Source organism: Macrobrachium rosenbergii, chromosome 13 (genome assembly GCF_040412425.1).
Source record: "Macrobrachium rosenbergii isolate ZJJX-2024 chromosome 13, ASM4041242v1, whole genome shotgun sequence".
Lineage (NCBI taxonomy): Eukaryota > Metazoa > Arthropoda > Malacostraca > Decapoda > Palaemonidae > Macrobrachium > Macrobrachium rosenbergii.
The window spans coordinates 37,443,940-37,468,759 of NC_089753.1; the positions used below are offsets into that span (position 1 = coordinate 37,443,940).

Here is a 24,820-nt window from a genome sequence, read left to right on the forward strand (position 1 = left end):
ATTTTGGATTTTTCTGGCTGCATTATATAATTAATAATAATGTACTGGAATATTGTGTTTGGTGTAATTTACAGTATATGTAGGTAGGCAGTGATGTGTAGGAAATGAAAAACTGCTCTCGGCATAATGTTTTGCACTTCAGATAACATAAGGCAAAGCATAATTAATTGTCAGGCAACTTGAAGAAAGTTAGGGAGACCACAATGTCCCAAAGATTTTCATATTAACCACTGTATTCAATATTTTGCAACAAATGAGAGTTCAAAAGGATGGGTGCTGGCCCATTTCCTGCATGGTGATTCATGAATAAGTAAACTCAAAATAGAAATATTTTCTTGGGTTAACGGTTGTATCCTTCTGGATGTTTACTATTATTTTATTGCAGGCCTTTACACATTGAAAAGTTTACCCAATGCCAATCACACCATTTCCTGGAGTAGTTGTTGTTTTCCATTTACTGATTTCTGCCAGTATGGACTGAAATTTAAAGTATGTTTATCAAAGGTTTGTCCTCTACATGATAGAATTTTCCATAATAGAATGTGTTAGTCTGATACTATAACAATTTTCTTTCTTGAAATTTGTATCTTTGAATAGGTTGCAATGGGTCAGGGTCAGAGTGAAAAAGCCAAGAGCTTATTGCGTGAATGTGCTACTAATGGCTACTGGCTATGTTTGAAAAATCTTCACTTGGTCACAGCTTGGCTGCCTGTATTGGAAAAACAACTGAACAACCTCCAACCTCATGAAGATTTCCGTTTGTGGTTGACAGCTGAGCCTCACACTAAATTTACTCCTGTCTTATTACAGACGAGTTTGAAAGTTACATATGAGGTAAGCGTGGTGCTAACTGTGGTAAAAAATGTGACAAAAGGGAGCTATAACTTTCCTTTATATATATTTTTTCATAAGCAGATTTTCATCATAATTTCTGTTTTTGCTATAAATAATTGACAAGCTGCATTACTAGTTTTTGCTATAAATGATTGTGCCAGTAAAACTTAATGTCATCACAACCCATTAGGACTTGAGAAATTATTTGATTGGCTAGTTAAACTACTACTACTACTACTGATACCACTATTACCCTTCTCATGATGTGTATGCTACTTGTGCTTTTTAACAAACCTGTCCAACTATGTTTACCCAAACCACAACCCTCTCTGACACTGTCTTTAGGGAATTTGATCTTTGGCACTTTCTTCCCAATAGTTTCAACAACTTGTAGTTTTCTTAGATGGGGGTCTCTTAATCTTGATTGAGAGACCCCAGAAAATTGATTTGCATTTGTCTATCCCACAAACCCATAGTACAGTTGTACCTAAAGCTTCATGGGTTTTTGGAATGTACATAGCACTTACAGTATTTACAACATAATCTTTATATCTGCCCGTATTATATTTGCATTAATAGTAGTGCTTAATGAAATATGAAAAAGAGTATAAGAATTGAGATGTGAAGGTAATGGGGAGAATTGTTTAACCCTTAAGGACTAGATTGAGCCTCAGTGTGAAGTAAAACAGGTTTGGGGAGGTGGACGGATTGAGCTTCAGTGTGAAGTAGAATTATGCACCACTGTTATGGTAATAATGATTCGAAACAAAGGTGCCAATACTTCCATATGCTATAAATTCACTAATGGCAACTTTTATACAGACGTGAGAGTTAGGCCAGTATCAGTAATGCATGTGACTTCAAGGGGGAAAGTACTGCATCTCTCTCTCTCTCACAAGTCTGTAAATTTGCTTGTAAATGTATGAAGGGGTTGCTGTCGTTTTTTGCTTTTGTCTTTTACGATAGTATGTCAGTTGTAATTTTACAAAGAAAATTGCAAAGAAATATTAGAAAAAGCATGTAAGAGTAAAAAAAAGTTACCGAATCTTCCTTCTCGTAAATTTACGTGAATATTTTACGTGAATATTTTACAACACATATGCCAAAAATTTGTTACTGCTTTTATTTCTTATCTGTTTTGATATTGTGTGAGCAGTAATAATAATTTTACAAAATACAATAAATTTATTTATTAGAAAAAACATATATAAGTTGGTAAGATTTACGATTGTCGTGTAAATGAGGCCCCACAAGGGGTTGTAAATAGTCATTTTCAACTTTTCGTGGAAGGTAGGGAAAATTTTTTAGAATTTTTTTATTTATGTAGTGTGAATGTACGTGTCATTCTCTTTCCATTGATGTGATTTTTTTTTTATTTTGCCGACCTCAAAGTTTCCCCGGTCTGGGGTGCTGCACATTGATAAATTATGCCGTCTCTTAAAGGTTAACACATTTTTTAATCATTTACACAAGAAACATTTATGTGAACACTTAGTTTGGGACTAACCCACTTTCCTCAGCTATTGCCTAACAACTATTGTATTTGTGACCAGATTGAACAGGAAATTTTGGGGGAAAATGTCTTCTTCAGTATTAAAAGTAAAAAGTGATTGTCAAGCAGTATGTGAGCCTATAGTTGGGAAAGAGTTAATGTGAAATTTATTTCAGTAGTGCATTAGAGAGCTTTAGTATGAAAAAATGTCTATTCTAAACTTTTATTGTTATTTCTGCCACTTATAACCTAGTAAACTGGACAGTTAGGTAGTGTACACTTATTATTTATTTTGTAGGCACCAGCTGGCATCAAGAAGAATTTACAACGCACATATGATTCATGGAATCCTGAAATGATTGCTAGGGGAAATCAGGTGAACAGGGCACAAACTTTGTTTGTTCTAGCCTGGTTCCATGCTGTTGTACAAGAACGTAGAACATATATACCTCAGGGTTGGTCAAAATTCTATGAATTCTCCTTAGCAGACCTGAAGGCTGGTGCTGAAATTTTGGATGGACTCTACAAGCATGAAAGTATGTATATTTTAGTACTGGATATTTTTTATATTATAATTTTTTATGTTGTCAATATGTAATATATATTGACCTCCTAGCTCTGCTGATGATAAATAGCAATCCAACATTGCTTATAGAGTGTTGTATTGCAATAATGTTTACTGTACAAATAAGACATACTTGTGTATAGTATGTCTGTAAAAAGCAATTTTTAAACTAGACATTATACAGAACTGAACAAACAGTTATTTATTGTTTCAAAATATATATTGGATAAGGGCTGATTTTATTTAACTCCTTTGGTTATATTGGTAAAATATATAGCAGTGATGAAGTTATTTTTTATGCTTTTATTGTTTGTAGTCTAATTTCTTGTAATTGCGATGTTTTTGTCTGGGTAATGGGTTTTATTTATCTATTAATATTTAGGGTGGACTTGAACAACACCAAAACTCTTCTTTTATTTGTAAGAAGAGTTCAGTGGTTTTTTTGTCTGTAGACATTGAATTAAGTTATTTTCCAGGTAATGGAGACATCAAGTGGGACTTCATTCATGGACTGTTTGAAAATGCAATATATGGAGGCCGTATAGACAATATTTGGGATATTCGTGTTCTGTCAGCCTATCTGCACAAATTCTTTACTAATGAAATCATTGGAGGTCGCAAACCATCTGGAAATCAGTTGACAAAAAATATAACCTTGCCAACTACTGTCAACTATCAGGTAAGATATGTGTTATAGTAATTGTTACTTTGCAAAGTAGTTAAGAGGAAAGAAATATTACTGAGTTCTCCAAAAGAAAAAGGGACACAAAAATTTGTTTGACTTTTAAACTTTTGAGAGAGAGAGAGAGAGAGAGAGAGAGAGAGAGAGAGAGAGAGAGAGAGAGAGAGAGAGAGAGAGAGAGAGTGTGTGTCAACATTTTTAGGAAAACTTTCCCTTTCATGGGGAAAGCTATCTTAAAATGGGATTAGAAATGAATCAAGTTCTGCTCACTCCCTTCTGACCTGGCATTCATCTGTGTCCCATCTTACAAGTCTTTGGCCTTTTTACTTTAACTTTTATATCTACTGTTTGTTTTAGAACTAAAAACCTGTCAGTTTATGAATGCCATAGATAGAAAATTTTAATATCAAATGTGACTTGTAAACTGACTAGACACTTTGACTTTGCCCCCCAGAACCTCATCAGTTTTTGCTTTTCCTTTACATTTATCCTCAGAAAGGCTGTGGTTCAGACTTTGTTGGTAGATGATGAGCTATAATTGCAGTTTTGCTTAAAATTGGTGATTGGTGCCCTACCCATATGTGAGATACCTTGGTGGCCTGACTATATCACTAAAATGGTGCATTGTTTTTGGTCAGCAGATTCCACCTCACAAAATAGCAACCAACGAAAGCCTTAGTTTTTCGTTTTAGTTTTAGTTTTGAAATGTGTGAAGCCAAAATATGTGTGTTTTTCATGATTCAGGAATGTCTTTGCATTATATCATGAAACTAACGAATAAAAGGGCACAGATTTCATGGACCCTAATTTTGAGAAAGGAAGGATAGAGGAGCAGATTTCATGAACCTTACTCATAAGCAAGACCATATAATTACTTGTCATAGCCAATTAGAAAAGGAATTTTTTTTCTGGATCGGGGTCCCGTGTCACCCGGTGAAATAGTCCATTCAGCACTTATTTCTAGGTAATTCCGTTGCTAGATACCAGAGAAAGCTAAATGAAATGCTGGAGTTACTACCCCCAGAGCGAGCTCCACTAGATGGAGTCGTGTATGGAAAAGGGTGAACTACAAAAACACGGAACCTTATCCTATAGAGATTCCCAATGTCAAAAGTCCCAACGAGAGAGGTGCCGATACAAGCCCATGCACTACTCGCGGACTGTATACAAGGCAACACTAGCCGCATTCCATGTTAGCACCCACCTCACTAGAATGAAGTTTATCAAGGGAGGAGAGAATGAAAAACAGGGGTGGGTCACCGGGTGACACGGGCCCCTCTCCAGAAATAGATTTTTTTTGTCAAAATCCTTTTTCTGGATCGGGGTTTTGTCACCCGGTGAAATAGTAACAGAGAAATAAACATCATTCTTATGCTATTAAAGACTTAAATAGAAACGTTGAAAACTTGAGTACCAGTGTTTTGTTATTTTTTAGGCGATTGAGGCTTCTTATTTTCCTTTAGTTTAATAATTAAAGGAATTTATAACGCCCGTCTCGATCTCCTCTCACGTCGTCTCTTGACCTCTCTTGGTCTTGGCTCGGCATATTTGTTTTGTGTTTTTTATTTGTATCCCTTTTTATTTGGGATGTTTTACCATTAATGATCCCTATCTTTAGTGGGTTTGATTAATTTTTGTTTGTTCTGTACCCATTTACTACGAGAAGTGCTGTTTACCGTTTAGGCTACGAGCTACCCCCTCGGGCCCATTCGCTTTTTTCATGACTTCATTACGAGAGTGATTTTATTATGGTAGTGATGTTTAGCGTTTAGGCTACGAGCTACCCACTCGGGCCCATTCGCCTTTTATCATGGCTTCTTTACGGGAGTGATGTTTAGCGTTTAGGCTACGAGCTACCCCCTCGGGCCCATTCGCTTTTTATCGTGGCTTCAATACGAGAAATGTTGTTGAGCGTTTAGGCTACGAGCTTCCCCCTCGAGCCCATTCGCTTATTATCATGGCCTCATTATGCTTTATTTTTGTCACTCACTTCTCTTAGCCTTTGGGGATCTTATTTTCATTGGTACTGTTACGGTTTTTACTTTGTTTTCATAATTTTGTTTATTTTGTGAATTTTGTGTTCCCTTCCTGATCAAGTGCTGTCTTGCTGTTTAGGCTACGTGGTTCCCCCTCGGGCCTATTCGCTTCTTATTTTGGCTTTATTTTGCCTTGTTTTAGACTCACTTCTCTAAGTGTATGGGAACATGATTTTCATTGTTACATTTAATTTTTGACCTTGTGCTTGGATGCTTTTGAATTTTGGGATACTTTCATTTAACTGGAGGTCGGTCATGTCCCTTCACGTCCATGTCGTGTTGGGCCTGCCTATCCTCCTACATGTACCTTACAGACAATTTTTGTTTTATTATGATTTTTTTTTTTGAGTTATTTGTAGCCTTTACCCCTCTCCTAGGCTTCCTTCCTTTACATCGCCTCAGTTAGGTTAGCCTAGGGGTTGGCTGTAACACTTTTTCCTTCGGGAAAAATTCATTTAGAGGGGACGATCTCGATCTGTACGTATGAGTTTCATGTCGGTGATCTCGTTCTGTACATGTGTGTTTTATGTCTGGTGCTTCCCTTTGTTTGGTTTTGACTTGGATATATTGCCTACGTCCACCCTCTCCCTGTTTCGGCTTTTCACTTAGGCTAATGTTCCTAATAAGTTAAGCTGGAATAGCGAGGGTTTACCTGCGTAGCCTATCCTAGTTCAATCCTTCTTTGGGTTGCTTACCAATGGTGACCGGGAGTGCTCTCCCCACTCCTGTTCACACTTCTTTTACCGACTATATATATGTTATTTTGTGGTTTCGAGAGTCCCCTTCTCTCCCTTTTATCCTTTGCTCTCTCTCTCTCCCCTTGGTTTGTTTTCAAGTTTGTTAACTTTCCAAGGCTTGAGAGCAATTATCCTTATTTTATGTCGTAGCCTAAATCCCCTCCCTCTGCATTGATTGATTGTCCTTGGTGTCTGAGTTGGCACTCCACCTGGACCTGGAGGTGACCAGGAGTGCTCTCCCCACTCCTGTTCACACTCCTTTATCATTCATTGCTCTCCTGGCCGTAGAGGTTTTTGCCCTTCCTCTCTTTTTCTCTCGCTCTTGTCGTGCGACACAGCTTACATAGCGAGGGGATCTATGAGAATCTCTGGGCGCCCGGGGAGTGCTGTCCCACCCCTGGTCGCTGCTTTGGGTTACCAACCTCCTGGCCTATCCTTCCCCCTTCCTTTTATGTCGACTATTTCCCTTCGTGGTGCTTCCTACACGTTCGCACCTCACTGTTGGGATCTCATACGAGGCCAGTTAGCGTTCTCCACCCAACTGTCTTCCGCTTTATTTACTTTCGGCGTTCCCCCTCCTTTTTGCTACTACCTGTTCGGTGTTTCGTTATCTTGTTGGGCGCTCTCCTTGCTTACTGCTACGGCGGTTTTAGTGTTTAGCGGTCGGCGTTTATTCCCCCCCCCACCGCTATCACCGTTCAGGATATCCTCCTCCGGGGTTTTCCTCTCTTGGCTCGGAGTGCGCCCACTTCGAACAGTTCATAACCTTCCCACATTTTGTTCAAACATGATCGCTTGGAATGTTCCGTTGACTCTGTTTTTATGTCTATGAGTTTTGTCCTGTTAGCCCGGTTTTCTCTCCGGTTTTCTCCGGGGGTTTTCCTGGTCTGACTAGGCTTTGGCTGCTACGGTACTCTGCTCCGGCATCCGTTCCAGCATGCCTTTTTCTCATACGTTTTCGACTGGTTTTGTCAAGTGCAGGAATGCTCCGCTTTCCTACAACAAACCAGCGGTCACGGAGTCTATAGCTCCCATTCGGTGCGCAGTCTGTTTTGGATTTATAGTTTGGCACGGAAGGTTATGAAGCACGCTATGCTCTCCTCGAGCAGGCTTCTTGATGAACCCGTAGGTTTCATATACCTGTCGGTTTCGTCTCCGCCAAACTCCGCCTCATGTGACTTATTCTTGACTCGGAAGGTTGTAAAGTACGCTATGCTCTCTCCGAGCAGGCTACTTGATGAATCCGTAGGTTTTATTTACACCAGTCGGTTTTATCGCCGCCAAACGCCGCCTCCTTTGGCTTATTATTAGTCGTTTGGCACCCGGCAGGTTGCGTTGTACGCTATGCTCTCCCAAGCAGGCTACCTGATGAATCCGTAGGTTTCATATATACCTGTCGGTTTTACCTCCGTCAAGCTCCGCCTCATGTGGCTTATTAATAGTCGCTCTTTCGAACTCCGTCTCCGGCGGGATTTCGTTAATTCGGTAGGTTTCATATAAACCTATCGGTTCTCCGCCTCTTGTGGCTTATTAATAGTTAATCTTTCGGTGTTTGGGCTCTCTCCGGCGAGATTCTCGGTGGATCGGTAGGTTTCATATACGCCTATCGATTTCCTCCGCCAAACTCCGTTTCCGGGCGAGATTCTCGGTAAATTGGTAGGTTTCATATACACCTATCGGTTTTTCCTTCGCCAAACTCCGTCTTATATAAATTATTGATAGTTGTTCCTCCGGTGTCTGGGGTTCTAATTTTTCCCCCTCCTGGAGGCCGGCCGCAAGTCTCGTAACTCTTCGCTTCAAGTTAATTGGTTACGGAGAGTTTTCTGAAGACGTTGCGGCCTTCTGTCTCGTTCTCGGACCTGTGAACATCGTCCCGGAGCGATAAGTAGGTGCGGGAATAATTGAGACAAGCCTTTTCCGCTTAGCTCGGAATTAGGTGAGGCAAACTTTTCCTTTAGGGGATTCGTTACCTTCTCATCCCTTTTCGACGGTTCCTGGTCTACCGTCCCTAAGGTGAAGTCAGTAAAAAAAAAAAAAAAAAAAAAAAAAAAAAAAAAAAAAAAAAAAAAAAAAAAAAGACCACCCTTTTTTTAAACCAAGAAGACCCGCTCCGGGGCCCCTCAAAAGACGTCTCGGATCTCTAATCCGGTGCCATCTACTGAGTTTGGCCTCGTCTTCTGAAAGGGACACGGCCCAAGCAAAGCAAGGCGGTTACCCCCTCCTTCCTTTGTTGAAAACTCTTTTACGGGTCTCCTTATAAGGAGCTCGTTATGAGGGTCATTGTCAACCTATTAACTAACTATCTACGTCATGGTCCATGCCTTCCCTTTCCCAGGAGCTTAAATCCCAAGAGATTAATCTCAAGACTCATTGTCAATGGATCACCTGTTAAGTCCTGCTCCGTTCTGGAATTCTATCGTTCCGGACATCTCCACCTCTTTTCCCCTCCAGTCTGGGGAATCTTGGTGCCTTCCCTTTATGCTTCCCAGCATGAAGGCACCCTCCTGTCGGGGTGTGGGCACACGGAGGTTGGTGGAAGGGCATTTCTTCCCTTCGGTCTGGTATCCTCTTATCCGGGTTTTACCAGACTGTCAGAACAGAGCATGGCATCTGTCTGGCAGGATCCATAAGTGAGCCCTCAGCTAGGGGCTGGACACATCGTCTCCCTGAGGACTCTAACGGAGTGGCAGGCGGAGAATTCCAAGTTCACGCCAGCTGTGGGGTCTTACCGTGCTCTCTTGGAGAGCCCTGTTTCTTACCCCTTGTGCTCCGAATGTAGCCCCTCTTATCAACAGGCTTGTTTTGAAAATGTATCGCTGAGGCATTTCCGGAGACAGATATCACAGATACATTCACAGTGAATCTTCTAACCCTGGACTACGCTTCTAATTTATTCAGCGTACAGCTCCTAAGCTTCGAGTCAATTTTCGGAAGCTGAAACAGGGTGTAAGTCAGGCTTGCCCGTTCCGCCTTGAGCTGAAAAATCTTATGAACGGTTTCACCTGGAGAATTAATCTTTTCCCAGGTGGGCGTTGTTACGGCCCATCTGGGGCTACTATTGTTACCCAGAGCCTCCGTTCTCATGGGTGTCTACCCTACGAGCAGAAACGGTCTGATCTTGCTGGGACCTGCCCTAAGTCCGGCAAGAAGTTCATGTAGTTCAAGAGCCCCCCTGCTCAGGCAGTGGTGCAGGCTCTTCAGGTCTCTGCCCCTAGACAGCCGTCAGCTCTCACTCCCAGCCTCCACCTCGATGTGTGCGGGTTCAGCCAACACATCAGCCCCTTGTAACGCCCCCGTGTGTCTCTGCCTCCCCCACGGGAAAGAGATAGCAATGCCCGCCGGGGTTTTCTTTGCTTCATACGAAAACCTAAGGAAAAAAATTTTCACTAGACATTTGGCAAGAGGCTCTGACCCTCGGGGTTATCATAGGAGCAGGGATGCATCCTACTCCTCTCCGAGAAATTGGGAAGGCTTTCGCTTCACGGGAGGCAATCAAGCCTCCTCCCTGTAGTATTTCTCATATGGGTGGGAGGCTGTACCATTTTCGGGGCCACTGGAACTTCAGTTCCTGGGCCCAGAGTATAGTTATCAGGGCCCGGGGTGGAGCTGGACTGTTGTTCCCCCCCAATCAGGTTCAATCAGCCTCCGGCCAGAGTTCTGGGGGTCTTTGCGAATGGCCTGTCAGGCTTTTTCAGTCTGCCAAGGAAGTTCCCTTCCACTGGAAAATTTTTCCGGCGTGTCCCGTTTGTTTTCCTTATTCATGCGGCAAGTCTCGGTTGCTTACAGTCTTGTGGGTTCGGATCCTACTGCGCCGTGGAGCCGTAACCACCTCTATAGACCTTTCCGACGCTTCCTTTCACATCTTGGTTGCAGAAAGGTCCTATCCCTTCTTGGGATTCAGACTCGGGGAGCAGGCGTACCCCTTCAGGTTCATGCCCTCCTCAATGCGGCTCCAGAGTCTTCGCCAGTTTGAACAATACCGTAGTTCAACAGCTCCGGTATTAGGAGGCTATGCTAGCTGCATATCTAGTTGCCTGGCTCATTTGGGCACCCAGCGTCGGGAATTGCCTGAGGGCGCCGGTCATTATAATCGGTTTCTAGTCTTTGGGCTTCTAAGTAACCAGGAAGGAACCCCACCTGATTCAGGAGGGTAGCCTTCCGTAAGTATGAATCCAGTGGAAGTGGAAAGAGATAGCAAGGGCATCTTATCATTTCATCATCTCAAGCATACCTCTCCCGTGCCCAAGAAAAGGTCCTGGTTTTCTCCAGTTTGCTTCAGTGACGGTTCTCCTTCTGAAGTCAAAGCTGGAGTTTATGACCGGGGTATGGTGGAGTCAGGGACGTGTCTCCTTGATTCCTCCTACTTGAATAGTGGCCTCGGCCTTGCACAACTGTCAAGTGCTTACCGAAGTCAGTTCCTCTCCAGCTTTCCCCTCCGGCCTCAGTATTCCACACCGTCACCTCTCTGGCGGGTGAGGTGGTTTTTTGGCCCAATGGAGTACATGGTACTTAGTCGGTCACGTTCCGACAGTTCCATATCAACGCTTTGGAGGGCGGTGACAGTCTTCCTGTCCTTGAAACTCCCCCCAAGAGGTTTCCTTTTAGGCTGGTTCTGAACAAAACAGCAATAGTGCGCTGCGTAAACAGGTGGTTTTGGACTCGAATTGCTCCGTTCAGGTTATGGTTCATTCTTCTCCATAACCAACAGATGCAGGTGCCTCTGTCTACCACCCTTCTCGTAGGGGTCCAAAAGGTCACTGCTTTTTCCCTATCCAGGGCCTCCCCCCGGGTGTCGGAATAGTCCTTAGGCGGAGCATCATTCAGGTAGTCTTGTGACCTTTTCCTGGGCCTGGAAGTAGGTCTGTTTGCAACCCAATTCAGCCACAAACTATCAAGCTGTCCCGTCTGGTATAAACTCAGCCTCGTCAGCCCCCTCAAACTCTGATGTCCTGGCTTTGTGGTCTTTGTGAATCTTACAGTTGAGGAGGAAACTGATATTGGTCCTGTTATTACTGTTTTCCTGAAATCAGTTAAGGGATCCTACTCTACTGCAGTATGGTTCTGCAGTTAAGTAACTAGCACTCTTCACATAGTTTTGAAGCTATAGTACTGGTGCGACCGCATTGGCCTCGAGGAAAGTGTTTTGTTGGAACCAGACTCACAGGCCCTTAACTTTCATCCCTAAGGTCTGTGTTCGTCTAAGAACAGTACTCCGTCCACATTCGGTTTCCTGGTCTTTGAGTAATGTATCGGAGTTAGCTTCGGTAACCAACAATCACCTTGTTCTTATCTTTCCTTGTTAAGGAAGTCCCAAAATTTTTAATCAGCTTAGCTTCTAGTGTTAGTTTTCCTGTACTGTCTGCCCTGTCTGGCGGAACCAATCAGTTTGGTTTGTCTGGCGGAACCAATCAGTTTGGTTTCCCCTCTTCAGGGGTAGTGTTGTGAATTCCTCACCCTAACTTTGTATCTACATTGAAGGTCCTCATTTTCGGTGGTCACCTTGGAAAGTACTCCCCTTTTACAAGGTCTGTTTCTGTGTCCAGTTTTCTCCTTGCAGGCTTTTTAGACAGGACCTCGCAATTTTGTCAGGTCCTCTCCTTTAAAAAAGGGGGGCACTGTCATTGGGTCTGCTATTAGGCAGGAAGTATTTTCTTAATACAAGCCTATTCAGGTGCTATTCTAAGCTCATGATCTTAGACGGTGACCACTTACATTATTTTCATTACATGAACTTAGAGGACCTTACTTATGTTCAGGGTAGAATTCTCCTAGTTTTCAACGTTTCTATTTAAGTCTTTAATAGCATAAGAATGATGTTTATTTCTCTGTTACTATTTCACCGGGTGACACGGGACCCGATCCAGAAAAAGGATTTTGACAAAGGAAAAATCTATTTCTGGAGAGGGGCCGTGTCACCTGGTGACCCACCCTGTTTTTCATTCTCTCCCTCCCTTGATAAACTTCATTCTAGTGAGGTGGGTGCTAACATGGAATGCGGCTAGTGTTGCCTTGTATACAGTCCTTGAGTAGTGCATGGGCTTGTATCGGCACTCTCTCGTTGGGACTTTTGACATTGGGAATCTCTATAGGATAAGGTTCCGTGTTTTTGTAGTTCACCCTTTTCCATACACGACTCCATCTAGTGGAGCTTGCTCTGGGGGTAGTAACTCCAGCATTTCATTTAGCTTTCTCTGGTATCTAGCAACGGAATTACCTAGAAATAAGTGCTGAATGGACTATTTCACCGGGTGACACGGGCCCCTCTCCAGAAATAGATTTTTCCTTTGTCAAAATCCTTTTTATACAGGCCTAGCCTGACAATGTATATGCAGAAACATACAAGGAAGAAGGATGTACAGACTTTGTATGCAGAAGATATGATCTAAGAACCCAAGGAAACAGTAAATTGTCTTGTTGAGAACCATTCTTGCTAAAAGATTGAGCCTTGGCTATAAACTCTTGGGCACAAGAGACCAGTCAAGGACATGTGGTTTGAGTGGGAACTTATAAAAAAGCATAGGGCTCACTAATATGCTTATAGGAGACTGGGGTGAGCAAAAACAGTCTTAAGTGTCAAATATAAAAGAAGGACATTCGACAGTGGGGATCTAGGGGATCATAAGGGGATCTAGCAAGGCTGTGTGGGACCAGCATCAAGCCCACTTGGAGGTTTCACTGAAACTTGAGGGGTAGATTTACTAAAGTGACAGAAAAAAGTAAAAAATGCTTAGTATATAATTTTCTGTGTCAAATCAAGCTGAATAAAGTCGTAAGGGGGGGGCAGAGTAATAACCCATAATAGGTGAGAGATGAATGAAAAAATCTGCTAGGACTGAAAAATGTTGTGACTTTAAGGGGACGAGAACCCCATTGGTCACACTAAACCTTGAATCTTGATCACTTTGGCTAATTGTCGCCCAGGATCTCTAGAAGTGTTGGTAGTGGCCTCATTTCAGAAAACCTCTCACTGAGCCTTTGCTTGATGACTGCCACAAGTGAAGCTGTAATGACTGAGGATGAAGGTAAAACTTGTCGAAATGAGGTTACTTCAAAAGTAACCTCCAAGCAGAAAGATACTTGGGAAAATCCACAAGAAGTTCCAGAAGATCTGGGAACCACTCCTGCTAAGGTAAAAAAGGAGCAATGGGCATCATCTGAAACTTCAGTAAGATCTGAAACTTTGTCAGTACAGTACCTGTCTTAACATAAGGAAACACACTTGGAGCTTAGTATCCACTGCCTAAGCTACTGGGTCTATTTGTGGGGATCAGTACAGACAAAGTCCAGCATCCAGCAACATGGAAAACAGATCCAACAAGATAGTGCCCCACTGCCACAGGGCCTTGCAGATCTGCAGGTGAAGTGACCATTCTGATCGGGGAACCTGGTGTGACTTGCTGTGACACTCTGACAGCTCATTCCAGTACTCCTGGAATGAATTGACCATCATACCTCTGCACAAGCAAAATCTCCATAATCAGGAGACAGCAATTCTGCCCATGCTCCTCTTCTGTCCTCTAGGTAACCTAAAGTAGTGGTGGTGGTATCAACCATGAATGCTTGGAAACAAAGAAAACTACTCTAAGCTGTTGATCAGATGCCTTGAACTTAAGACTTAAAGAGGTGAGCTCCCCATCTCAAAGTTGAGGTGTTGGAAGAAATGAGGATATCCAGTTCCCAAGGAACTAGAGAACATCCTTCAGCAGGTTATGGCAATACAACCAGTACAGTATAGGTTTGGGGAACCTGAAAACTTGTTGATATTGAAACTGTCTTCCATCAGGAAGTCATTTGAAGTGGAAGGGGCAGCACACAAAAGCAGCCATGCAAAAACTGACTTTTCCAGAGACCAGGTGGCCAGTCAACAGCTGGCCAGACTTGGCTAGATTGTCCTCAGGAGGTGGCAAACTCCATCCTCAAAAGGGCAAGTTAACTTTGCTCTTGTTAAATCTGTTAAGCATCACTTATGGGAGACATTGCTGCCCCCGTATTGTCATATTTTCTCACTCGCAGAGCTGCCAGTTGGTCTATGCTAGTTTTTATACATTTTTATGTATTCTTTTTTACACTGATAGTTTTTTTGTATAAACATATTAGGATATCAAATAATGTAGGATAAGAAAAGATGAAAGAATTTATTTTATATTTCTGTATCATAAAGATTACATGCATGAAACATGAAAGGGAAAAAAAAATGAATGAATGGTTTCATGTCATTTACGTTTGTATCATACCATTTTAGTGCACATGATATTCTAGGCAAACTTTTTATATATTCATCTAGAAACCAGGTTGCAAATCTGTTTGTTTCTGTTACAGTGTGCTTCATGACTTTGCCATAAAAAAACTTCTTAAAAAAACTCTGCAGGGTTTTTCCTTCTCTTGAACAATACATTTCACACCTTTGGGTTAACTTTTTAAAACAAAGGGACTTCTCTCCTTATCGATGACTGCCCAGTTACTTGGCAATGCAATGCTGAAATTTAAATTGTAGTAGTGATGATATCTCTTGAGGCAAAGGTTTGTCTTTTGCTTTGGAATGCTCATTATGGGTGATAAATGGGATAAAATCAAAAAAGAAATATAGTAAAATGTTTATCAATGAATGCCTGAAGTGTACTTGGAGACGAGAGGTGGATGTCCTGTTAGACTATCTTTCCATTACAAAAAAAAAAGTTGCCATTTACCCCTAAATTAGTGTGTTGCCAAATGATGTTCTTACAGTTTTTATGAGAATAAGGTGCAATTCTGAGCTCAATCAGTGCGGTACCAGCCTTGAAAGAGGAAGAACGTGTTACTCTGTCAAAGGCAGTGTGATATGAGCAGCGGGCGACTGAAATATGCTGTTAGTGACAGTTAACAGGTTCAGAAAATTCCCAGGTAAATTCTGCATTCCAGCCTCAAAAGATGCAAGTCTAGACAAGGCATTGAGCAGTCTTATCGGTTGTGTAAATGTGTGTGCATTCCTGGTGAAGATCTGAGGGACAATAAACAGACTAAAGCAGAAGGGCCCAGGACTGGAACTTGCAGACCTGTCACCTGAAGCATTGTGCCTCCAGGAAAGTGAGCGAATGGGAACATGAAAATGTTCATCCCTCAGGTCTATGGGAGCAAGGCAGTCTCCCCAGAGCACAAGTTTCATCCTCAGCCATTTGGTGGTCAGAATGCATTCGATCCTGAAAAAGCAATTATTAGAAAGATTGAGAAAATTCTGTATAAACTGAATGCAGCTGATGCAGCCATCACTTTCAGCACTAGGTATGAATAGTATTATAATTAAAATCAATTAAAAATGGTGTAACTCAACATTCATAGTCCTAAGGTAGATGAAATCTTCATTTGGAATGGGGAGGCATGCAGGGTCGTAAGCTCTGCTTGCTTCATCCTTGATGAAGCTCAGGCATCGTGTAACGTCGCAGAAGTTACTTTGTCATGATATGCACTTGTGATTATTGGTGAACTTATTAGATTATTTTAAATGATGCATATATGGCTTAGGTTGGATTTAATATGATGCATAAAGGCAAAAAAAAAAGTGACTCAAAGGGTCAAACTACATTATAATGATGATAATCCAAGGCATACAAAAAGCTTAACAACTTTAGTTTGGGTATGGGAGAGTTAGGAACATTATCCCCAACTAATTCTTAGGTTATTCGTATTTAAGATCTAAACCATTCTAACACTGAAATGAACTGGGTTCATAAATCAAACACTGAAATAAACTGGGGACTTGTTGCTTGACAGTTGATATTTTTAATCTCATTTACAGTATTTGATTTTTTAAAACTTCACAGGACTACACAACTCTCATCAAAGGTCTACCAGAAGAGGATGATCCTGCATACTTTGGTTTACCTTTAAATATTGAGAGATCTTGGCAGCGAATTGTAAGTTCACAAGTTATTGGACAGTTGAAGGGTAAGTAAATACATCTCTGAATGTTTGTGTATTTTTAGCGAGAAGACATACTTTGAGATGGTGTTAATCATGTGTTCATTCAAATTACAAACATACTTAGTAAATCCTGATCTTAAATGTGCTTTTGACATAGTAGCTTTGCTGAGCTATTACTAAACTGTATTTGCTTCACCACACACCTGCTGATCATATAAAGCCTGTATTCACTGTCTTTACCCACATGCTGGAGATGAGCTGAGTTTTACTCTAAGCACTGAATGTGCTTTTGACATAGTAGCTTTGCTGAGCCATTACTAAACTGTATTTGCTTCACCACACACCTGCTGATCATATAAAGCCTGTATTCACTGTCTTTACCCACATGCTGGAGATGAGCTGATTTTTACTCTAAGTACTGAATGTCCAGCAGAGTTGATGTCAAATTACTGTACATCTCTCTCGAGAGCTGAGTGGTCAACATCACTGACAAGGTTGTTTCTAAATCAGGCCATCATTTGAATCTGGCAAATGCAGAAGCAATCATCAGTTATAACTCCCCTTGGGTGTAAGTTATTCCCAGGGTATAGTGAATTTGATATTTAATGATTTTTGTGGCTTAATATTTGTGAATACTGTACAAAAAAGTCAGGGGTGTATGTGGCAAGAATTTATAATTGGCCAAGTGTTACAAACTTGCTGATCAACTACAGTAGTGGAGACGGGTTGATATTGAATTTGAAAGACATAATATATACAGCAGGGTTGGTATCAACTTATATCTCTCTTGATAGCCAAGTTGTCTAAGTACTGTCTGGTACAGAAGCCTTAGCAGTTTTAATTCCCCTTTGATGTAATAATTTTAATCATATAAAAGATGAACACTAACATAAGTAACAAATACACAAAAACATACAAGCTTAACTGATGTATGTAGACCTTGACTTTAGACTAGGTTGTTGGTTTAAAGCAACTGTAATGTATGTAGAATGATCACTGTTACATACATCATACTTAACTTGCAAGTTTTTGTACAGAAATTATAAAAATAAAAAATTAGAGTAGAAAAATAGATGTATATAATATTTATATTTAAATAAACTGTATTTAAATATGTATAGAAGATTCACAAAACTTACGTTATATTAGATTTGCAGGTTTGCCATGAAGATGAAAAATGAAAACCTAAGTGCTGAGTACTTTTGTTTAATTATTACAAATTTTCAAGGTACACTATCAGAGTAGGAGAATTTCTTGTACATAAGAAAAGCTTATTTAAGAAAAAGAAAATCATTTAAACATAAAACAGATGTTAGAATAAGTAATAAAAAAAATGTCTTACACATCCATTCTTACCACAAACAAGCTAAATCACAAATGATAAAAATAGTTCGATAAAATTAGTAGTTAAACAACAGATGACCATATTGAACCTTTCGAATTACAATATAAGTATAAACAATATATTTTAAAGCAAAAAGTAGAAGACAAAAAGATTAAAAAAAATTCTCTCTGTGTAAAAAGCAAATACAGTAACTAATGTTCATTATGTCCATTCGATAAAATATGTTATCCTGGAATATACCATCAGATGAAAAAATTGGCTTTGGAAGTGTACGCTACTGATTTTTCCAGTGTAAAATTCCAATGGTTCTTAAAGATCAGTAGTTTTACAAAGATGTACAACACAAGAAATGGTAATTAATATTTGTTTGGTTAATATAATTTTTCACTATATATGAATTGCAATATTTTTTCATTATTACAGTGCTAATGAGGTCCCCTGAGCTTGCGAGCCGGTTTGATAGAGAGAAATGGCATTCGCAACTCTCACCAGTTCTTAACTTGTGGAAGAAACTAAATCAGGTAACTAATTAAGCATTAAATTAGTTTTGTATTGATGACAATCTTTATTTTTCAACACTGTTGGGAAATTTAATTATTCCTTTTTTTTTTTATCTAGGGGCAGAATCTTCTTCAAGCTAAAGTTGCTGTGCCCACATCAGCAGGAGAGGCTCCAGTTAAGGCATTTATACAACTTGAGTATTACTCTGTCATTAGTATTGTGCAAACAATACACCGATCCCTTGCTCAGTTATCAAAAGTTATTCGAGGAACTCTTCTTCTTTCAAGTGATGTTCAGCAGCTTGCTGAAAAACTATTAAGACAAGAGGTCAGTTCAGTATGCATGTGTTGCAGGTATAACAGTATCAAAGATTCAAGAAAGCCACTGACATTTTTTCAGGATTCTTGAGGTAGTTTTGGCAAGTAGTACTGCATGTGATCCACTTACTAAATTTGTTGTAAAATAATACTCAAGATAGGTGTACATTATTCAGTATACTGGATAAAGTAGTTTTTGAATTTCACTCTACAGTACCTGAAGTATGGGTTGCATTTTTTTGTCCAGTGTTAGATATGCTGGATATTCTAATGAAAAAAGACAAATTAATTTCGTAATTATAGTTTTGCATTAAATATTATATCAAGTGAAATTTTTAAATGATCTAGTATTAATGAAGTATTACTTGCCTGGGTTTTATGTTAAGAAAACTCAGCAATGAAACCTTTCTTATATCATAGACACCTGAGAGTTGGCAGTCTCTATGGGAGGGACCTGAAGACCCCTTTGAATATTTGAGAAGCATTGTTAGGCGTGCATTTGCAATTGGACGTTGGTTAGGCAGAGCTGAACAAGGTGCATTACTTAAAGATGCATTAGATTTGTCAGATTTACTTCATCCAGCAACTTTCCTAAATGCCTTACGTCAGCAAACTGCCAGGTCAGTAAAATTGTAAATTGTAAATATATTCTTTGTAATGCTAATTTTTCTCTGTGCATGTTCTCATTAATCTAGAATGATGATGAAATTTAGCTGAAACAATGTTTTTGGGTGTGAAAAGCTAAAGTTTATGTAAAAAATGTATTATGTATTGTAGTTAGGAATGACTATATTTATACAACAAACTTCTTCATACAAACCACTTAATCATACTGTAATGTATTTTCTTGCAATTAGGCACACCAGCATATACAATATTGAAATGGATTCATATATTTGAAACATATTCAGGAGAAAATTAAGCTTCAGAGCCCTCCCTGCCGTAGCTATTTTTACGGGTCTGTCCTTAATAAAAAAGGGATTTTGACAGAGGAAAAATCTATTTCTGAGAAGGTCCCGTGTCAGCGGTGAAATTCCATTATAGCACGAATTTCTAGGTATAACAATGCTAGATATACCAGAAAAAGAGCTTTCAGGAAAGCTGGGGTTACTACCCCAGTCGAGCATCTTCTAGGAAGACGTCGGTATAAAGAAGGGTGAGTGAAATACCACTACCACGGAAATATACTCGAAAGATCTCTCCTTATCAAAACCCCCGGAATAGAGCGGTGAGCCGTTACAGCCCCTACACTCAACACCCGCCAGGACGGCGACACCAGCGCCACCTACTTCATTCCATTTTCTAGCACGTGACAAATTCGTTTCTTTTGTGTGCTCGTCCTCTTATTTGGATTATTTTCTACATCTACGATGGCATCGAGCACCTTTTCCATCTCTAAGTTAAGTACCATCTTCTTGTGGGGTTTTTGTTCTATTTTTTTTGGCTGTTTTGGTCTCGTATTTTCATAAATATTGAGGTCTTATTATGACGCCACGGCGTCCCCCGCCAGCCATGTCGACCGCGAGGCGACTCCTTCTGTTCTTTCGGTTGGAGTTGTCTCCTCGTCGTTATAGATAGATTTTAACCCCTTGGTTCCCTTCCTGCTGGTTCCTTGCGGTGGCTCCCCTCCCCTTTTGGTTTACAAATTACATTTCATTGGCCTATCGGCCTTTATTAGGGTGATGCCCCGTCCAAGTACCCCCCCCCCAGGTTGGGTTCCTTTTTATTTTTGGTCTCAAGTAGACTAATTATTTTATGCTTGAAGATGGTGCTCTCCTTTTATTTTTAGTTTATTTATTTATTTTAATTGTTTTAAGTTTTGTTGTTTACCTCTGGTGGCAGCGGCAGCCTCAATCTAACCGCTTCCCCGAGGTAGGCTACGCTCCCTATTGAGCATATTTTGATTTTAATTATTTATGTGTGATGGTATTTTGTGGTGTAGGCTTGTTTGCTTCCATCCCCTTGCCCTGAGTGCGGAGATCAGGTTGAGGGAGTTTTGGTTGCTGTTTCCTCCGATGTCGTTTTTCGGTGGGCAGAGTGAGCCCCTTAGTTCTCTTCCTCCATTTGGGGGAATCGAGTTCTTTGGATGTGTTTCCTCTAGGCTAGTCGCCTCCTTACCCCCCCCTTCTCGATCCCGGTTGGCTCTCGGCACAAAATTTCTCTCCCTGTTGCTTCCTCCTCCCTTTTGCACTCCTTCCTTTTTCCTAGCCTATACTAGGTTAGGTCCATATTAGGCTTCGCCTAGGAAGGAGTCGGGCTTCGGGTTGCGTAGCTCCCAGTAGTAGGCTACCCTTCCAAGTTCATTTTCTTGGAGGGAAGGATGCAGTTGAGCGGGTGATATGTTTCTCCCTGTCTCCTGTTCCCTTCCGGGTAGCCTACTTCTCTCCCCTGCTCCACCCCCTCCCTCCCCCCCTACCTTGCGCTACTCGTGCGGGTGACGCTAGATGGCGTTTTCTCCGAGTTCAGGGACTCCTCCTATTGGTAGAGGGATTCGCTCCCTCCCATACCGTCCCTAAGCCGCTGTGTTGGGGTTGGTGGTTTGTTTGCTCGAACGTGTTGAGTCACTATCCCATACCTCTTGTCTCCCGTCGAGTTCGTAGATAGGGTAAAATGTAATTGCTCCGTCTTATGTTATGAACATATTACGAGCACTTTACCCGTCTTGTTTCTCCGGCGGGGGAGGTAAGGGCGAAAGTTTTTACATCATGTAAGGGAGCGGACCCCTCCGGTCTCCGGAGTATTTACCGTCATTTGTTATTATTATTATTATTATTATTATTATTTTTCTGAATTTTATAGTACAGTCCCATGATCCAGGACGTTTGTGAATCAGCCGCCATTAGTTCTTGAGCGGCTACAAGGGTGGCACCACATGTCGTTTCAGTGTTTGGTTTTTCAGATTTTGGAACTGAAGCTTGCTCTGTAAATAAGTAGTTTAATTCCAATGAAAACATTCAGTGAAACTCAAAAATATATAGTATACAAAAGAACTGTAATTTGCAGATATACATACTCGTGTATCATCCGAGCTCGTTTATCATGTCATTAAAATTTCGTCCCAAAACATGATTGCATCTTATACCTTGTGTATAGTGCAAGATATATTTTCAGTAGATTACACTAGGTTAGGTCTTGGTTTCAGTAGATACCATTTATAATGCATACTGTATTATATCTGAGTTAGCTTTTACTAATAAATAGGCCTTGAAGCAAAAGTTCATTAGGTTAAATGCGAATCTTCATACATTAAAATCAGGCCTACCAACTTTGTGACTTGTCTAAGAATTCATTACTATATATTATAATTAACAACCACTTACTATTGTTTGCAAGACACTGGCATAAACAACAGCAAGTACTGATATAAACAATTGAATTGAGAAACAGCCGTTTGCCAATGTCAGTTAGAGTAACTAATACAATTTTATTAAGGGTTATGTTATATTTGTCAATGTGTTAAAATTTACTCATTTTCATTGGTGACTTCCATGAACAGTTTAAAAATAAAATAAATCTTTATTTGTCCTTCACCTAATAGGGAGGAAAGTTATGAAAGTATGTCATTAAATTTACAGTTGTAGCTGTGGCTGAAGTAAAGAATAATGTGCAGGCCACAAAACATTTTAGAAGAGGCAAAAGCAATATTCGATACCAGTGAACTCACTCCGTCACTTCATTTAATATACTGCGTTTATAAATAAAGTTGCATTTTTAAACTCAGGTTTGATAATTTATGAAAAAATTAAATCTCTGAAATGCATTTCATTTAGCAACTAATTATCATTAATCTTAATACAGTCGACCCCTGCCTATTCGCAGTTCCAGATTCATGGTTTCACCTATTCGCAGATTTCTCCGTGGAACATACAGAATATACACATTATTCGCAGTGTTTTTCATAAAGAAATATTCACAAATTACTGTATTTTCATATCATTTTTGTGACTAAATGCACTTTTTGTGATAAAATTATTAAATTACTCAGGTATAAGCATTATTACTGGGTTTTTTGGTGTTTTGAACTACTGTATTAAAATAGGGAGTTACACGTGGATTGAGCTATTCGCGGAGGTTAGTAGTACGCATCCCCCGCGAATACTGAGGGTCAACTATACAGTGACTTTGCTAATGGATATCTGTTGACTTTGCTAATGGATATCTGTTAGTGTAACAACCTAACTAGGGCCAATAGTCTCTCTCTCTTTCTCACACACACGTGTGCAGGTTTAAAGAAACAAGAGTAGCAGATTTTTAGGTTGTTCATACATGGAGCAAACCTGGGTCTTAACATTAGGATAGATCTTCTGGCGCCAGCTGGAAACCAGTAAAAAAAAAAATTGTATATGCAAGGAATTGGTGGCTTCTGGCATCTGTCATGAACGAGGTGGGTGACACCACTGACCCAAGCTTGATCTTGTGGTGCCTCAGTTATTCTTCTACCGCCTTTGAGTGAGGGCATCTTGTTCTTTCTTTCCTCCTAAAGCCGGTCTTTTCTTTGCCTGTGTTTTTCTCTTGTGTATTTTAGTGTACAGGTTTGTGTGTTTGTGAGAGTCTTGTGGGTATCATGGAATCCCAAACCCTTCAGTAAGCTCCAGTTCTGGCTCCCACAAGACTCAGAGGAAGTGTCCTAGTGTAGGAGATTATCCATGTTCGCGTTTCCTAGCCTCCATGAGTACCGATCCTCATTCAACTTGCAGTAGGTGCAGAGCAAATGTATGAAGTGAAGTTAATCATTACAGTATTCAGAATGTAATTCTTGGTCTCCTGAGCAATGGAAGAGGTTCACCGAGAAGGGGCGGCATAAGAGGGAGTTGAAGGCGCCATCTTTGGATGGTACCCCTTCTGCCTCGTTGACGGACCAAACTCCTCTTGATTCTGCCTCTTCGTTGACTAGATCACTTCCAGTTGCTTCAACTTCAATTGATGGTTGTTCCCCTTCCTTTTCTCTCATTGATTTGTTTTGGAAGTTTTGGGAGTGGGTTCGGGAGATTGTATATCTAATGTTGCCACGTCTCACCCTTTGGGGAAGGGGGGATCGCCATCTTTATCCTTTGTTCCAGTTTCGGAAGCTCAGAGGACGTCAAGTGTTTGGGCATCGTTAGGCCTCTTAGGTGTACCGACCTTAGATGGTCTTTTGTCCCACTTCCCGCATCCAGGTTCTGACCCCCCCCCAGGTCTCCACTATATGGGGTCAGGTTCTGCAACATCTAGTAGGACGCCTATGGTACCAACCTCGCATCATTGTGGGTCAACTCTTGTCCTTCCTACAGGGTTACCAACAGCCTCCTCACATGATTTGTCTACCCTAGTGATGTCACAACAGGGACCCCTCTATGATGTCACCATGTTCCATCTACTATAGTGATGTCAAAATTGGGCCCCTATGACGCCATTGGCCTGTTCCGACTGCAGATTCTCTCATTCAAGTGGTGATGGAGAGACTTGATTCTGTTGTTGAAAAGAAGTGCAGTTGCGCTTGTAAAAAGAGATGTGGCTCTCCTTCTTCTTCATCATCACTGTCACTGTTCTGCTCCTCCTGCATGCTCACCCGTCAAGTGTTGGAGGATTAGAGCTTCGTTTCTGATTCTAGAGCCAAGAAAAGAAGGATCATTCCTTCTTCGAGCCAGGACAGTCACATCACAGCATCGGCTCATGGCCGTTGCTCTACCACAGATGTTCATTGTTGTAGGGCTACGACTTCTTCGAGCCAGGACAGTTGCATCACAGCATCGGCTCATGGCTGTTGCTCTACCACAGACGTTCATTGTTGTAGGGCTACGACTATTACGGATGATCGTGTCTCCACCATTGTAGTCCCTGGGTCGACATCAGCACTGCAAAATATATGTGGAATGAACTGGCAAGACTTTGTTCACATAGGGCATATTTTAAGGGTGATTTCAGTCATCCGGGATTTTCTGTGGTCCAGCGGTGGCCTGGTCCAAAGGGTGCCGGTTTAAAAACGTCAGACTGTAATGGCTTTTGCTGACTTAGTGAATAGTGCGAGGCTAGCCTGTCATATCTTTTCTTTTTCCCTCTCTGTGTTAGCTTTCATTTGTAATGCTATAATTTTATGTCTATTAAAGATATATTACACTCCAACCATTGTAGTCAAGGCCAAAGCATCTGCTCTTGGATCTAAGCAATGTCTAGCATAAATAGTTCCTGTAAATTACAGGACTTTCTTTGCATACAGTCAATAGACACTAACTTAACAGTAATGTACAATCGCTAAGCACTAACACTCACACTCACTAAAAACATACACTTACTATACACTCACACTCAGTATCACTAAACACTCACTGAATACTGTACTCAACACTCACTAGGCACTCACTTTATACTAAACGCTCACTAAATACTCATTGTATCCTAAACACTCCCTGTACCCTGAACACTCGGTAAACATTC

At 40.9% G+C, this 24,820-nt stretch overlaps 1 protein-coding gene across 1 annotated transcript in view; it reads left to right on the top strand.

Annotated features, from left to right (window-relative positions):
* The window catches only part of btv (beethoven), a 123,426-nt gene that overhangs the window by 90,447 nt on the left and 8,159 nt on the right, over window positions 1–24,820 (top strand). Inside the window, exons 63-69 of the mRNA XM_067115238.1 lie at window positions 598–834; window positions 2,625–2,862; window positions 3,368–3,570; window positions 16,144–16,267; window positions 18,012–18,109; window positions 18,207–18,416; window positions 18,827–19,026. Of these exons, the coding sequence (XP_066971339.1) occupies window positions 598–834; window positions 2,625–2,862; window positions 3,368–3,570; window positions 16,144–16,267; window positions 18,012–18,109; window positions 18,207–18,416; window positions 18,827–19,026 (1,310 nt within the window). The remainder of the gene's footprint in view (window positions 1–597; window positions 835–2,624; window positions 2,863–3,367; window positions 3,571–16,143; window positions 16,268–18,011; window positions 18,110–18,206; window positions 18,417–18,826; window positions 19,027–24,820) is intronic.